This window comes from Cyprinus carpio, unplaced genomic scaffold (assembly GCF_018340385.1).
Source record: "Cyprinus carpio isolate SPL01 unplaced genomic scaffold, ASM1834038v1 S000006510, whole genome shotgun sequence".
NCBI classification, from domain to species: domain Eukaryota; kingdom Metazoa; phylum Chordata; class Actinopteri; order Cypriniformes; family Cyprinidae; genus Cyprinus; species Cyprinus carpio.
The window spans coordinates 44,070-62,590 of record NW_024879178.1 but is presented as its reverse complement, the minus strand read 5'-3'; the positions used below and the strand labels follow the sequence as shown (position 1 = coordinate 62,590).

At 36.1% G+C, this 18,521-nt stretch overlaps 1 protein-coding gene across 1 annotated transcript; it reads right to left on the bottom strand.

The window, feature by feature from the left end:
• Positions 1-4,252: 4,252 nt before the first annotated feature.
• LOC109090211 (B-cell receptor CD22-like) lies at positions 4,253-17,819 on the bottom strand. The gene is made up of 5 exons (XM_042754398.1): positions 17,702-17,819; positions 5,639-5,665; positions 5,265-5,513; positions 4,693-4,935; positions 4,253-4,569 (listed from the first exon to the last, which is right to left on the bottom strand). Exons 1-5 carry the CDS (start codon positions 17,817-17,819, stop codon positions 4,253-4,255), a joined length of 954 nt encoding a protein of 317 aa, XP_042610332.1.
• Between the last annotated feature and the right edge of the window lie 702 nt (positions 17,820-18,521).

The following is an 18,521-nucleotide window of genomic DNA, read 5'->3' as shown; positions in this document are numbered from 1 at the left end:
ATTTTTTTTATATTAAGTACCTACACATAGATTCTGGTCTCTGCTTCTCCACAACGTTACAGTTTTTCACTGTCATGTCTTTGACTAGTGCATATTTGAGCCTATATTTAGTATAAGTAAAAAGCTTAAGTACTGTTAAAATCAAGTTGTTTTGGAATTTTTGACTTGTAATTTGTAATGGAGTAATTTTCACTGTAAGGTATCTGCACTTTTACTCAAGTATGGTTTTTCAGGTACTCTTTACATCTCTGGTGCCCAAACAAGGAATTCGCACCCTTTATGATGTCATACAGAGCCATACTCCAAAAAAAATAAATAAATAAATAAATAAACCTTTCAGAAACTAATACGAACCCTGAGGGAGTGTGTTTGGCACAGAATACTCCGTCATACATCCAACTCGTTCTTTTAAATTTTGTCCATGAAAATCCAACTCTTTAAAAGTGTAAATAAGTCAGAAATAATCCATGAAACCGCATTAGGACCTCCCCTTTGAGGACTGCTTGGAAGGTTTGTCATAATACAGCGATTTGAAAACAGAGAGAAAAAAACAATGAACAGCAAATGCACAGAACATGGGTGGGGGATTGGTTGCAAGTTTGGCCAAGCAGAAAGGGAAGTTAAAGTGCCACGTATATATTTTTGCATCATGGTGGATGAACAACTGTTGGCAGAACAACTGATTGGCACAACATTCAAAATCAAGCAAATGCATCTCAACACAACATCAAAAAGTTATTCATTTGCAGTGATTCTTTCATGAGGACCTTCAACATCCATGGAACCTTTACATTTCACAAAAAGTTATTTATAACAAAAAGGGTTCTTTAGATTATTAAATTTATTTTGTTTGCTTGTTTGTTTTTTTTTACACTAAGAAAATTATGTTTCTTTAAGAACTTTTCACTGAAAGTTTATTAGGGAACTAAAAATGGTTCTTCTATGGCATTACTGTGGAAACCATCTTTTGAAAAAAATAAAAGACTTTTTTTTTCTAGAGTATAAGCATATTTTTTGACTACTTTGGTGATCTCTGCAAGCAATAGACAGCTTAATTGGTCAGTTAGCTAGGCAATATAACCGCTTAAAAAAAAAAAAAAAAAAAAATTCTGTTTTACTAAATTGAGAAGTTTTCACTTATCATTAAATTATGTAAAACTCTGAATTATACTGGCCTTTAGAACATTCATTTACCTGCCACTAGTTAGTTAAATTATTCATAAGGTTACAAAACATTTTCCCAAATCAGTGGTATGAGTAATGGTAGAGTAATGTATTGATTTGTCTAAAGGCTGCCTGCAAGACAGATTGTCTATAGACATTTATTTTTTAACAATTCTGTTCTGTGGTTTGAGTCTTGACAGCAGTCCACACTGCACTGTTTGCACTGATTTTTCATACACAGGTTTTTCATTCAACTTCACTTCATTTTTGATGTGCACTTTTGTCTGTATGATGTTTGCTTTCACTGTTTTTAACCTTGTACTGAATAAATGTGTTATCTAAATTATTTAAAATATGAATTATTTAATAACTGTTTATAAATCATAAAGGGGCATCTCCATGTTTGCCTGACTATGAGTGTGATAACTGCAGCAGGAAGGAATCCATAAACACAATAATCCTCAAATCTAAACAGCTACAGAGAGAAAATAAAACAGCTACCAGACCATCAGTTGCTGAATAATTGGTTTATTTGCTTGATTATTAAAATATTAGAAGAAGAGAAGTTCAATACAAAGAAATATTAACTGAAAAATTTATGAGAGGAAGCTTTTGGAAAGTGCCATGATACAGGATCTTATCTTCTGCTCCCACACTGGGAACATTTCTGTTCTCCAGCTTCTTTACATCCCTCATATAACCGCCAAAGTTCATTTTTCTGGATGCACGTGATCTGTTGCAAAACATTTGCACACAAATGGCCAATATGGACTTCAACCTCAAAAATAATAAAATCTACCTTCCAAGGCTAGGGCAAGGCAAGGCAAGTTTATTTATATAGCACATTTAATACACAATGGTAATTCAAAGTGCTTTACATAAAAGAAAAGAAAATAATAATAAATAATCATACAACAATAAAACAAGGAATTTTAAAATGATTAAAATGTATTTAAGAGTTAAGAATAGAAAATGATTATACAATAAAATATATAGTGATAATCAGTTCGGACATTGCACAGTGCTCATTCAATAAATGCACAGCTAAACAGATGAGTTTGGAGTCTTGATTTAAAAGTGGCTTATGTTTTAGCACATCTGATCTCTTCTGGAAGCTGATTTCTACTGCGGGAGGCATGATAACTAAAAAAACGGACTCCCTTTGTTTTGTGTGAACCCTTGGTATTTTTAATTGACTCGAATCCTAATGATCTGAGTGGTCTGTTAGGTTTATATTCAGTGAACATATACCCCCCCTGCTATGTATTTAGGTCCTATGCCATTGAGTGATTTTTAAACGAGTAAAAGCACTTAAAATCAATCCTAAATATAACTGGAAGCCAGTGTAAGGACCTGAGGACTGGTGTGATATGCTCAGATTTTCTGGTTCTAGACAGAATTTCTCGCAGCAGCGTTCTGGATGAGCTGCTTGAAATCGCAAACTAGTGTGTCTTACCGATATTATTTTAATGTGTTATCTTAATTATGAAAACACTGGTTTGTTGTGCAAACAGTTTTATCATTTACTGTGCGTTGTTATTCGGTCATTATTACCATAAGTCCATAAAGTCCATAAGGGCCTGGCACACATTACTTCCACGCTGAAAAAATAAGCTGAATAGCTCTTTTAACTATAAGCTAAAACACTTTGTCATATCCATTAGCAGTAGTGGAAAATAAGCCATTTTCATCTGTGAGCTCAGACATTTTCTTGGGACATAGTCTCAAACTGAACTAACACGCAATGTAAGCTTATAAAGTAGTGATATTGCAGAGTTTTCCCCCAGAATATAACTTAACGGCTTGTGATGAACCACCATCTTTAATTATGTACTCGATAATGACTACTGTTGCTGAGGGTGGAAAAAAATCAACACAACTCACACATACGGAATACGTTAGATTTGCCTACAACAACATGTTCAACATGTTTTTAGAACAGATATTTGAAAATGTTGTATATGATTTCTTTTACTCTCACTCACTGCATGTTGTCCCTTAATCTTACTCTCTCTCTCTCTCAATCAACCACAGCTCTTTCATTGTCGCATTTCGGTCATGCTGTTCATTTGTGTGGACACTCTTTGCCTCTCTCTTTGTATCTTTGCCATCAATCACAAAGCATACATTTGTTTTTAACTTAATAAAGGTTCCACACAACTTTATTGCTGGCCTGGGAGACTTGATGTGCATTTGTGGTTAACAAGTATATAAATTGAACTGAAAACAGCAGCAATTTGGACCTTCATGTAGACTCAGGTCGGGTGTGGACCCCAACCCCACCCGTGGCCACCATTTAAGTCCATTTATATGAGAAAAAATTCTGGAATGTTTTCCTCAAAAAAAATTTCTTTGCTTTGCACTGAATGATAGAAAGACATGAACATCTTGGATGACAGGGGGGTGAGTACTGCGATATTATTATTTATATCTTTGAAACATTCTTGTAGCCTACTGTATAAAAATGCTATAAAGGTGACATCATTTGACTTGATCAGAAATGTGCCATAGATTAAAGTACAATTTATGTGCTACTCCTACTGATATTGTTTTCAGATACACCGCAATAGTTTGTGTTTACAAAAAACATGTACACATGTACATATAAAAGTGTTACATTTATAATTATTACTCAGTTCACTCCACCGCGTTTGAAGATTAACATATCACATGGAGTGCATTGCACTGTGGGGAAACAATATCTGTGTGCAGTGTATTCAGATGCATACATCAAATTTCCAGCAAATGTAGCAGGTATCCAGGAATTCTTGCAACAGAAATTTACATACTATACACATTGCATAATGCAATAGATTTAGCTTTTTTTCTGCTTTTGAAATGCTGCCATAAAGTAAAGAACAATTACATGCCAAACTGAAAATGATACTCTATAACATGTTGCCATTTTGTAGGCATTAGAGTTGGTTTGGTTTGGTAGAGTTGGTTTGGTTTGGTTATTTAACACAGCCTTGAGTTTATTTACAGTCATGTCTGTCACTGACAATCTGCCATCAACAATATTTTATACTTAAAAGTGGTAAATTAATTTAATCAATCACATAATAATTTCCACGTATGTAAAAGCTGATTAGTGTCCGAATGTTGTCAGATTGATGAGATTCTCACACTCACCTGATACCGTCAGTGTAACTTTCTCACTGCTGTGTGAATACCGTGATCCTCCTGTTTCTCTTCCAGTACAGCTGTAATTACCTGTGTGAGATTCACTAACAGAACTGATTCTGTATTCCTGAGATTGACTGACATGAATCTCTGAATCATCTTTATTCCAGCTGTAGCTCCAGTTGGTGACGTCTGTGTCCTGTATGTCACATGTGAGAGTGACTGTCTGTCCTCTGAACACACGTCCATCAGGCTGGACACGCACTACAGGCTTGGGTCTCTCTGTGCAAAATAAACTGAAGTTTACTTTAACTGACAGCACATGATACTGTTGATGGGGTACATTAATCTTCATAATATTATTATGAACTGAAAATCATATTGCCTTGTAAAAATAGCACTGACCTTCTACTGTTAGCATGACTCCTTGGCTAAGTGCGGTCTTATTTTCTACAGAACACGCATATCTTCCTCCATCAGAGACTCTCACTTCTCTCAGTGTTTCTGTTTTAGAGCAAGCTTTTATTCTCTCAAAGTTTTTGAACCAGTAAATTGTCCGTTCAGTTGACCGTCTCACATCACAGATCAGAGTAACTGTGTCTCCAGTGAACACTGAACTCTGGGGCTTTACAGTTACTTTGGGCTTGTCTGTAAATATTTCATGATACAATTTTTTTTGTACAAAAAAAAAAAAGTACAAATCATTCTTTAAGATACAGGTAAGTGATCACATGTTCATGATCAATATTGGGACAGGTTGGAGATTTAGTCTGATGCTTAAATTTAACGAACGTTTGTAAGGAATAGAAAGGAGATTAAAAACACATTGTTTATTGAAGATGGCTTGGATTCATCTTATACAGTGAATCAAGCCTAAAATTTAACTCTTGTGTTGAGATTAATATTCCAACACAAAGCAAAAAATTTTATATATCGTCTGAGCAAGATCCTGATGTGTATCAGTGATGATCACTCACCCGAATCAGTCAGCGTCTCAGCATCACTCCATTCAGAGCAGAATGATTCTCTGCAGCCTTTACACTTGCATGACTGTTTGAACTGTACAGTGCTCTTGAACTCTTCCTCATTAGTGTTGTGCTGTTCATCTCCACACTGCCATGTGTATGTCCAATCTTCCCACTGTATGTCACATGTGAGAGTGACAGTATCGCCTGTGAATATCTGTGATGTTTCAGTCTGAACAGTCAGACGAGCTTTAGGTGCCTCTATAAGAACCAAACAAACAGAAGTTATGGTAAAACATCTAAATAAGCCACAATAATCTACACATGTATCAGTGTTTATTTCTTGTCTTTGTCCAGGAATGTTGCAATACAATGAAAGCACGTACTGCTGTGTTTCTCTAAAGCCTCTTGCCCTGCATGATGAGAACAATAAACTCACTTAATTTACAACCCTTTTTTTCTGTGTAAATAAAAGCCCCGCTTAACATGTTATTATACTTATGATCATAATGTATATGCAGTGAAGATCATCAGACGTGATACAGTCAGTGTAACAGCACCACTGATCTCTGACATCTGTCCATCACTTTCTCTCTCTCCTCTACAGGTGACGTTACTGCTAGTGTCAGATACACCAGTTCTGATGCTGAATTCTCTGTCAGAGCTGAAGGGAAGAGATGACCCCTCTATAAACCAGCTGTATGTCCAGTCATCTTCAGGTCCTGGTATTTCACATCTGACAGTGAGGGATTCATCATTTTCATTTATCATCACTGCAGCTTTTGGTCTCCCTATAATATAACATAAAAAAACACTCAAAACAAAATTAAAACATGAGTAATATTAGATACGTCAATTTCATTCAGAGCTTATCTATATCATTTAGGACCCAATAAATGAAATATACAACAAACACACTGCACATGACACACTATATGCTATAAACACTTCCTCTACTATGTTATATGTGGGAATATTTAAAGAAATATATAAATCACCTTTAGTGTGTCCAGTGTAGATGTTTGAAATCACCACTAAAAAAAGCAAAAATAGACATTATATGAATATCTCTCAAACACTGGTAAGAAATTCCACATTCATTTTCATACATAAATGCATAGTTTAAATCACCATATGACAAGTCCATGCTGATTATAAGATGGAAGACTGAAATGAAAACAGGCTAATTAACAACACCAATTTGCCAATAATTGTGTAAATGTTACTGAATTGAATTGAACGCCTTTATTGTCATTGTATTTTTCTGCATACAACGAAATTAGGAGCAACTCTCCTTACAAAAACAATAAAAAAAAACCTATAACCATAGACAATAAATTAGACTATAAGACTGTACAGTACAATTTTACAAATAAATACAACAAGCGACTGAGTCGTGATACTCACATTGAGCAATCTGAGTAAAGTGACCATTTATAGTATTGCACGTTAGCCTTCACATTGATATGCACATTATGTTTATACAAAAGTACAATTTAAATGGAATGAGTACCTGTAGAAATTTAGTGACTAGATATAGTATTGCACTAATGACATATAGTGTATATTATTGCACATGTATTGTGCACCTTACTACAGATATATTTTTCACATTTAGTAACCAGATATGGTAATTTCACCTGACATATTATTTAGTGCATTTGTTTAAAGTTCTGATAAATAAAGTGTACAGACATTGGTATTGCAGATTGACATACTGAATACTGTACAATATTGTATATATTGTATATATTTTAATGTTGTATAGCAGCAGTATAGACAGAAGAGATTAAAATGAAATAAGAAGTGACTGAAGTTAAAAAGAATCGCGTGGATTTAGAATAGTATTTGGGATTAGTGCATTTATGAGTTTTAAAGAATCCTGATATAGCACCTGGGGAAGAAACTTGTTCTGTATGTGCGTGGTTTGCTCTTAAGGATCTGTACTGCCTGCCTGAGGCAGAAAGAAAGATTAATTGGTATTCTGGATGGAATGTGTCCTTGATGATGTTTTAGCCCTTATGAGAGATAATGGGAGTGAGCAATGCTTTCAGGGGAGGATAGTAGTGAGGCAACCAGTGATTGATTTTCTTAGGCTGTGTTGATTATTCTTTGGGAGGGAGCTTTCTTGCCTTGTCTGCTGCAGTGCAGCTGGAGTACCACACTGAAATGCAGTACACTAACACGCATACTCTATAGTAGAGGCAAAAAGGACACCAGCAGCTACACTCTGCTGGTGTTATTCTTCCTGAGCACTCTGAGGTGACCATTTTATTGCTGATGGTTGCTGAGGTGTTAGCAGACCAAGACATGTCGTTGGATATGTGTACTGCAAGACAAGCAGCAAACTGCCAAGCAGTAAACACTGATCTTGTGCTTATGTTGAGATCTCTATTGTAGTGACAAGGAGCACTGGAGATCTCAAAAGACTCCTCAATTCATCTGAACTTCATTCTTGAGAAAATACAGCATTGATTTACAGCACATTAACAACAGAGTCACAGTCAGGCTACACGGAATTAATTGGTTTAAGACATTTCAGACAAATACTGCTGGATTGTGTTGTTGGGTCAGCAAGCTGGTTACAGCAGTAAAATGCATCAGAAAAATTCAATAACTGATTCACTCACACTGTTAAAAGCCACAAAGCAGAAAATGGCTCAACTCTATGATTCTCTTTTCCTTCAGATCTATATAGAGTTCTATAACAATTGGAACGTTTGAGGTCACAGAGGAAAATATTTATATGCATTCAAAGAATATCTAGGTAATGCTGTCATGATACAAATTAAGCCGTAGTTGAATGCAGACATTATTTTCCATGACATCAGTGATTCATGTAGGGGAAATTAGCATCAATTTGCGGTGATATAGCGTCACAGGTCAGTGTTTACATTATTGTGCAGGACCACAAAGCTATCTCATAAACGTAATCTATATACTTATTGTGGAAGTATACTGCTTTCATACCATTCAACAATTCAATTTCCAGAATTCTTAAGATCTCCAGCATACTAGGTTATACATCACAAGTAAAGACTAAATGTAGGCCGCTACTAACTTGCTACGTGAAGATCAACTGGAAGCACACATCAGCCAGTATATATTCTTTACATACAAATAGGTCTATCAAGAGCCCTACTGATGGCTTTGATACTCTTTCACAAGATTATTAACGACATAAATAATAAATGATGACCAGAAAATGGTAAGATTAAATATAATACATCAAATCACTACATCATTATCGAGAGAATAGTGCATAACCATAAATGATAGAATACTCACAGAGCATTGGAAGAAGTGGACAGAGCTTCATTATGATCTATTAATGACACGCTTCCAAAACACACAGACTGTGTAATAGGAATCAGCCCACTTCATGTGCCAACACCACATGACATAGAAGCAGAATCTCCCTTCTATCTCTGTTTTTGCTTGTGAAACATATGGCTCAGGTGTGATGAGACAGTCTGGACATAGAAGCTCGCCAAACACAATCATAAGAGAACTCCACCCACTGTGATAGTAAGTCACAATTATAGGCTAGTGCGAGCAGGTGGGTATACTCTTAATTTATGCCCCCAATTTTTTTAAAGCAGCCCAGCAATGGATGTAGCCCTTTGTTAAAAACAATGACATGTAAGACTAGTCTGCTGCATATTTGGTGCACCCCAAAATGGGCCAGTAGTATTTGCACTATCACTTAACTTCTGCTGCTCAGAATCATGATCTCCTATTAAAAAAATTTTAAAAATTGCTTCTCAATTTATCCAGAATTGTGCATATTCTGTTCCTATGTGACTGACTGTTTCTCTCATGACATGCAGTGACTTGCAAATGGTAATTTCAAGCTCCCTGACCCAGGGGCATAGCCATCGTTTCAGAAGTGAGAGTGACAGATATGTCAAATATAATCTTTTTTAAAGGTTTATTATTAGATTATTATTATTACATATTATTATTATTATTATTATTATTATTATTATGTTATTTTTAATGTTATGAAAATAACCAATATTTTGTATTGCTATAATATTTTTTTATAGAGTTTGCTAAGCTACAGACAGTTTAATGATTTGTTTATATACACAACACTTTTTCCACTTTTATATTTTATATTTCATAAATTTTAGTTTGTATAGTCAGCTGTAATAAATGCTAAGTCTAGCACTGCATTTTTCAGATGTTTTTTATTACCTGGAGATGACTTGAAAAAAACACATAAACCGTATATTGTTGCAGCTCATGTGTTTATTGTCTTCATGTTTCATCAGTCGAAATGTTTCTTTTTATTCAGCTTAGCTACAGAGAGAGATTGCTTTGGATACGATAATTGGATGCCTTCATCCATAACAGTATTTCCTGGCACTTCATATGTTATTACTTCTGTTAGGCTGTTTTGGACTTTCTGCGCCGAGAGAGTGCCCCCAAGCATTCAAAGAGTGCATGAGAGTTTTTACATCTATGTTCTATGTGTTTTTAGGGAATATTTGCATTTATACACATGCGACTGGATTAGCTACTCATGTGCTGGACTAATGGAGGACAACTAAATGATGCGCATCAGAGGGGATTAAGCCATATACCCTGCACTACACCACTGATTATAGGTCTTTGTGTATTATAGCTCTTGTTAGGACCTACCAGCTTCAGAGGATGCGTTAAATCCATCATGAACACAGACAACCAGGGGGCCCATTCTTCATACCTCGCTTAATACATCTGAGATGATTTGAAAGATGACAGATCTTCTAATCGTCGGATAACTGATCTCAGGCTAATCTGGTTCTTCAAACGAAATTTATGAATTTGATTAAAAATATCTGGATTAAATTGTCTAATATTACTGCGTGTTCTTGTGTGCACTCGTAAAGGCAAAACCACAGATCAGCAGCCGCTTGTTTGCAGCAAGACAGCAACGTAATGACTGTCATGGTATGTCGTTGTAGCAATCTCCATAGTTTCATAATCTCCATTACCATAGTTTGGAACTATTTTCGTTGGCAAAATTGAGCAAAAACAGGCAATATTGTGTCTAAAATGTAAGTCACTTAATGCTAACTTTATTAAAATTGTATAAAATCAATATTACATTTGTTATGTCTAGAGAGAAAAAACGTCACTCTTCGTGTGATATAGATTAACTCTATTAAATTATATAAATATAAAAAGCATAGATGTATTTTTGCCGCCTACAATTTAAAAATGCCTTGAATTTTGATGATTCTAATTGTTTTAATTTAAAAAATGGTAGTGTATATGTGCACTCTCTGTGTGTGTTTTGTGATATTCTCGATAATGTCAGATCGAAGTCGCAGTCATTAAAAACAACACATAAATCTTACCATATTATCGCAGATGATATAGGCTACTATATATCGCCCAGGCACACCCCAGCCTTGACTTGAGTGGATAATGAAATCAAGCACGGTTGTGCGAGCACTTGTTTGCACATGGGCAAAGTTGTTTTTTAGGAGTTTTAACTTGCAAGTGTCAGACCACTGATTCTCAAACCTGCTTTCTTGCAGTCAGTTTATTGAGGATTCAGTGATGCCATCATCCAGTTCAGCTCTCTTCCAATGTCTCTGTGCAATCAGTCAAGCCGCGTCTTCAACTAAGCAAGTCAAAGGCTACAGTGGCAAGGAACCAAAACTCCATCGGTGACAGAAATGGAGAAAAAACCTTGGGAGAAACGTTTTCCTCTGGCGTTTTCCTCTGGCCAGACGACACCAGTATGGTGTGGTTTAATTCCAGGCTGCAACACAGGTCATACTGAGCAGAGGACTCGTCTGGTTCCCGTGGTTTTGTGCCAGTGGTCGTCGAGGTGACGAGGTCTTCGCAGGGGATTACTCCTCTATAACAGTTTGTTCACTGATCCCATCTATCTGAACTATAAAAAACAAATTATGGAATAAGTGAAATTTTAAAGTTAACAACGATTAGATCAGGTTTAACCCATCTGTAGAAAAACAGATGAGAAAAGAGAGATCTCACAATGAGCTCTGTAGCATTTGACTCCCAGTATGATGGACACTAGCAGATATGGAGAAGCTGCCAGTAGAAACCCTTTTTTTTTTTTTTTTTTACATGCATTTGTGAAAATGAACTAACTGATTTTCTTATACCATTTACAGACCATAAAAGACCCACCCCCCCTTGAGAAACCAAACCTCAACAGCTACAGCTCTATCATGCTCTATTTCATCAGCTAATTATATCCACTCTATTCTGTCAAATCAATTCAATGTCTCAATAACTGGAACTGGAGATGCGGATTGCTAAGATTATATGTGTGATGCTGTCATTAACTGAAAACCACAGTGTAAATGAAAAGCGTCACTGGACTGCAGATCTTTATTTTGGATGCCATGCAAGTAATTCATATGGTTAGTGGCATTGTTGTGGGCATGAGGTTTGCGTAACTGCAGAAAGCACACTATGTCAATGCCTTCTCAAAGCATCATCTATTTAAGAGTCAATTACTCAACTTCTACCCGGCTACCAAACCTCAAGTCTTTATAGCAGAAGTGTTTAAGCTTTTCAAAGATATTTGTCAGGATTTTGTCCTTACATAAATGGTCTTGTGACTGCAGAGCTTACTTATCAAAGCATTTCATTCAAAAAAGCCTCTGTTGCTACAGTAATTTAAAAATTAATTTTAGAGCCAAACAGAAGCGTTCGAGCCCCCCCCATTAAATACCAATAGATGATTCGAGCTAGGAGAAAAGAAGCGTGTATGTGGTTATTCTTTTTGTGGCTCGTTACTGAGAAATGTCATCTTGACAATTTTGTTGCAAACTATTTGCAAATATTACGAAAAAAAGTCAACTTAGCTGTGTGGTGTCGATCTGCACATATGTGTGTGGAATAGGATTCGCAGCAGGAATACGAGCGCGCTGAGAGAGAGAAAGAAGGCTGTAGCACTTCCATACTTAGATCAACGTTTTTTTTTTTTTTCAAAGGTCATTCACCATGACGGAAAGATGCTGGAGATAATGTATCATCATTTTTATTCTGTTGCAATTTGTCTGCATATCTGTAACTTGGTCAATATAAACTGCTCGATATTAGACGCTGTTGCTGCATTGTTCGCCCTTCTTACACTGTAGCTTGTGCTTAGACGCGATCTTTGAATAATTTGCCCAGAGAGTACAGACCTGGAGGCTACATTCATAGCTGCCCCCCCTATGTATGTTACTGCGGAATACGGACTTACACTTTGCCACATCTTAGTTCTAGCTACCAATCAGACATAAGAGATTACATGTCCACACAGACCTGTGCTGCTTATAGACAGTCATCGGTCAGTTCTGTATCAACCCGGTTTCTCACGACTCACTGCGGGCACCTTGCAGCTCTTGATTGCAACGCTACAATCTCAAAGCATGTTTTCCCACCGAGTACAACAAACAACCTGAATTCAAATCAAGCAACGATTCCTATTGGCAATTCACACAGCTCAAAACAAAGATAGTTGATAGTTCGCGAACTCCACAGACCCCCCATGAATCTCGGACTAGATGATAATCATACGATTGGCTTTCTCAGAAAATACAATTTAGCCCCAAAATCATGGCTCGGTCTAGTAAGGTCCAACATTAACTCATACCTCGAGATCCCAGTGCTAGTGAGAATTCCTCTGACTCAAGCATACGCCCCCAGATATTACTAGGCTTCTTTTAACGTAAGCCACGAGCGGACAGTAGACCATAGCCCATCTTTTTAGCCTCTAAGAATACGCAACAGTAGAAGAAGTTTCAGCTACTATTATCAGCAGTGAAATCCCGAATCTAGGGCTCATCTATGACAGAACCAAAAAGACATTAATATCACGCATTCCACTTTTTTTTTTACTCACAACCCTCTCTACTTCTTTCTCTGCTTCTGGTGACTCCTGATGTTGCATCTTTTTCTGTCCAACCTGATGGACCTAGGCTGGCAGATGCCCAGTCTATTACCTGGCTGAACCGACACTCTTCATGAGCTGTCGTATATCCTAATTCGGCTCAGGCAGATTCAGATTCGCTCGCTTGTTTGTCATGATACTACTTTTTTTGTCGGATTTAGGCCCCCTCATGTTAGATATGATACATTTCTCAGTTATTCAAGGCTCATTTCATCCATCTATCAATATAGCTGTTATTTCTCTCCTGTTAAAAAAGACAGACAAAGATCCGACTTCCTGTTCTAGCTACCGGCCACTCTCTTTGATAGGGACTGATGTTATATTATATGCTAAAGTACTTTCTCGTCATCTAGAGAAATTTATGAATAGGCTAGTTCATCATGACCAAACACTATTTATTAAATCTTGCTCAGCTTCAGATAACTTATGCAGGTTATCATATTATTAATTCGACGAATATATTCTCCTCCCCTTGCGCAGTATTATGTCTAGATGCGATGAAAGCTTTTGATCAGCTAGAATGGAACTATTTATTAACTATTTACCATCCAGCAGCCTCTGTTCTCACAGGCTCTGTTTGCTCTAACCCATTCTTAATACATCGAGGTACTCGTCAGTGTTGCCCGCTTTCTCCTCTGCTATTTGCCCTATCCTTGGAACATCATCATATTTCTCTGTTTGCTGATGACATCTTATTGTTTTTGGAGAAGCCATTGCATTCTATTTCTCATGTGTTAAATTTATTTGACCATTTTGGATCTCTCTCTGGGTTTACTTCCCCTCAATTTTAAAATTGATTCCATGCCCCTTTCTATATCTATTCCATTGGTTCAAAACTTTAAGTACTTGGGGATAGATGTTTTACCTTCCCTCCAGGAACTCGTTTCAAGAAACTATAATAGTATTCTAGACAAAGTATCCTCAGATTTGGAAAATTGGTCTCATCTTCCTACTTCTTTTCAGGCTCGTATATCGGTGATTAAAATGATTGTTCTCACACGTATCAATTTCTGTTCTTCCATGATTCCTCTTTCTCCATCGGTTGGCTAATGGAACAAACTTGATGCATGTGTTTCATGGTATATATGGGATGGGAAACGTCCTCGTATTAAACTGACTACCTAACAACGAAATAGATTACATGGAGGTTGTTCTTTTCCCAATTTTAGACGCTCAAGCCTTTTCCCTCCGCCCTTTATCAGTTTGGTTTGAGCCTGATGCTTCTGTGTCTTGGACAGCAATTGAGGAATCTATTGTTTATCCGTATAAATTGAAGTATCTTGTTTTTTCAGGGGTTCCGCTTAGTGTAAATCTCGGTTTGGTCCCATTGTAACCCACCTCCTCTCCACATGGATGCATGTTGAAAGACATTCACAACTAGATACAATATGGCATAGGCATTCTCTTTCTTCTTGAGCATTCATACAAACCTTTATCTATGACAACTGCATAGGCTAAGGATCTTAATGAGAATGTGCATGTTTTATTTTTGGATCAGGAAAGGGTTATGTTTAAACTGTGTTCTAAAAACCCTAATCACCATATTAATCATTGGAAATTGCTGCATAGGGTTTACTTGACTCCACTAAAATGTTTTTATTTGAATTTGTCGTATTCTCCTAAGTGTAATCTTTGTTCGCATAAGACGATCTACAGATAAAGCCAAAAATCCTTTAAATATGACGGCTATATCTTTTCGAAGCTCTGAGATCCCAATCACGATTTTGTATACCCTCTTCGTACACTATCCGCACTGATACATATAATACGACCCTCCACCTTGTGTCCATCCAACAAGATATTTTGCTGTTAGCTGTGCTCTACAGCAGCAGAACAAATTGCTTATAACCGCTGGAAAAATTGAACAGGCGAACCAGCATCTAATTGTAAAAGATACTAAGTAGCTCATCCAAATACCGTAAGCAAGATCTAATATTGGGCCGCCACTGCAGGCTTCACACCATGTGAACATTCAAACTGAGAACCAAAGCAGCACATTCATATCGCACGATTTAGGGCTCAGTATTTGTTTTGTTTTTTTAAGCCCATTCGATGCCTCTGAAATTATTATGAATAATTATCAAACAGGTTTCAATGATGACCTAGTCATCTGTGTTGGCAAGAAGTGTGAAAAATTAACTCCTGTCGTAGACACATACATAGCCCTAGCTTCTAAACTGCTTTTGTATTGGATGCGCCAAGAGCTAGCATACAGAGTCCAGATGATTTTGAGGAAATAGGAAGATTAAATATGGGCACATTTTCACCACATGATTACACACAAACTGAGAAAAGAGCATTAGAGGAAGTTGACAGAGCTGAATTTTTGCATCATCATATGCCCCATAAGGTATCATCTGTGCTTTTTGCAAAAAGGTGAAAATATATAATCCCTCAAACATACATGTACTTTTTAAACTGTTGATTTGGATGCAAAGCTACATAAGAATGGATTGAGAAAGGCCATTTATTCTATGCTTGATCTGAACTGAGGAGTTTATGAGGTGACTTTAAACCAAACATTATGAACAGAGTCGCACGCTATTGAAAGACTCGGGCAAAAAAAACTGGTAACAAAACCTTTTGCCAAATGTTGACTTACTTCTGAGCCTGAGAAGGAAGAAGCTGGTTTGTGAAAACACAAATGTTAGATATAAATTTCTGAATGATTTTCACAACAAAATGTTAAAGGGGTAATTGAATCACCACCAATCCACCAAACCTGATTCATCCAGTGACTCTCTGTAGATGTGGTGATATAAATGGGTGTCACAAAAGATGGACAATCTTAATTTGTGGGAAATAATTTCTCACACATTAAAAATTTAAACGGTGTTAATGGTTTCATAATTTAGGCGTTGGAGGGGGCGGAGAAAAGGATTTATTATATGTTAAACAGTGAGAAATCTACCTACGCATTTCTTTTTTGAAAAGCATTAAAGATAGGCCTACATTTGACGAGTTACAAAACCAAATGATGAAGACAAGGCAAAAAGTTCGTGTTTACTTCATATAACCAAAAAAAAAAAAAGAGATGAAAAAATGTGAAATCATAAAGGACATAAGAATACCATGATTTTGCAGGATAATCCTCATGAAATCACAGCATTGTGCGTGCACCCAGATGTAAATAGGCCCAGCCGATTCCGTTTATTTTTTTCCATCACAATCACTAATAAAGCCAGCCAGTCAATTGTTACACAGTCAGCATTATAGATATATCAAATACTTACATATTGTAGTGACAATCTGTACCATACATTTAAATACATTTACAAGCAGTAGACGCTTTTATCTAAAGCAACTATGGGGAAAGACACATGAAGAATACAAAAAGTATTTAATCTTAAATAACGGGTATTGCAAATATATAAAATGTCACCATTAATTTTATACAAATCTAGATGTCCAGTTTCCAAATTTTAAACATTAAAATCTACAACTGTTGTAGAATTTTTCTTGTTCCAAATTAAACTGCTAGAGAGGTTTTGAAGCCAGTAGACTTTACTGATCAAACAACAAAGCCGGGTTATGTTTGCCAAAGGTAACTCCCAAATGTCTTTTCTACACAAATAAATATATACTATATATATATCTAGATATTATAAATAATATTATATATATATATATATAATATCATATAATATGCCGTAGCTGGTTACCGAATTCCATATATGCACTGTTGTATTTTAGACAGGTGTTTTTTTTTTTTTTTTTTTTTTTTTTTTGTTACCATATGTAGACTATGATCAATAGCTGTCAGTACCTGTTTTCTGTGACTTGAACAAATTCTGTCACTATACAGTATGCAGGGTATTCAGCCTTAATTAGTTCACTTGTCTTACTGCAGGCCTTTAACACACGTTATTACACACAGTTTCTTTAAAAATAATAGTAGATAATAGTAGATATAGTAGAATAGTTTCGTTCTCAAATAGGCATAATTCTATGTATTATTTGAATTAAGAGCACTGAAAATCTTCTATTCAAACCAACCACAGGCATGGGAAAAAAGCTATAATTTTATAATTTACCTACAAAGTAAGGGTCATGAACAAAACTTACCCATTAGCTAGAAACACTATGAGAAAAGAAAACAGTCACACGCATCTGCTTTGTTCTAATGTATTAGGGATACTTGAACACCTTAAAAAGGTTAATGATTGAATATTTCATGAAGAAATTTAAGATCCTAGAACCTTTCCATTTCACAAAATGTTCTTTATAGTGAAAAGAAAAAAGTTCTTTACATTTTAAAAATGTTTTTCACACTAAGAAAAAAATTGTTATTTTAGGGATTGTTCAGTGAAAAGTTCTCTGGGAAATTAAATATGGTTCTTCTATGGCATCACCTGGCCTCCTTTTGGAAATGTTATTTTTAAGAGTAAAGAGAATAAAGATTGAATGCCTCATTCAAGAAGAAGAAATGTGCAGAAAAAAAAAACATCTCAATCCAAATGAAAAAAAAAATGATGAAGACCTGGTTCTTTTAGAAGGAAATGATGACTGTGTGATTTAGTTGATGATCACCATGTCTCACCAATGCTCTTCAAGTAAGGTTCAAACAGTTCTTTCATGGCATCGTCATTACGAGGGATATCCCTCACGAGGTCTCTTGTGTTCAGCACTGACTGCTCTTCACCCCATTGCTTTAGCATTTGGTCTGCCAGTTTGACTCTGTTTTTGTGCTCTGCTGAGCTCCTGCATATCCCGTATTTCGTAGTATTCCAGAACAAGAAGTATTTAATTTTCTCCAGGTCTTCATCAGAGAGCTCATTCAAGTCTCAGAAGGTGTCACTCCCACCAAGGGAGCTGTGGAAATGTGACAAGATGAGTGAAACTGTGTGCAATATTGTTGTACTATAAAAAGATTCCTTTTTGATCTCAACAATCTATAAAATGAAATAAAATTCTCGTATAACCTCTAAACAGAATAATGATGTACAAATATATCTACAAACACAGCCGACAGTATTTCTGAACGAAAATGCACAGTAGGTTTTTCAGGGTGAAATGAACGTAAATAAAGTGTTCTAAACCTAGTTATTCAGACATATATCAACATGTTTTCAAATGGCATAAAATTTTCAAATGTGCAACGAACCTGAAGCTAAAATCTAAAAATTCAGCATTTGCCATATGATCACCGAAATAGTTACAAGCAGCTTAAGGTCTTTCCACACTACCTCTGCTGACGTGCATTAATCTAATTTTACTGTCTAATATAATTAGATTAACTATTTTTCTACTTACCTTTTGAAGGAAGTGCCTTTAACTGTATTTGGGTCTGGCTTCTTATGGCCACCACTGAGACATCTTGACAGAGTTCACTAAGATGAGCCCTGCATGTACAATCTCCA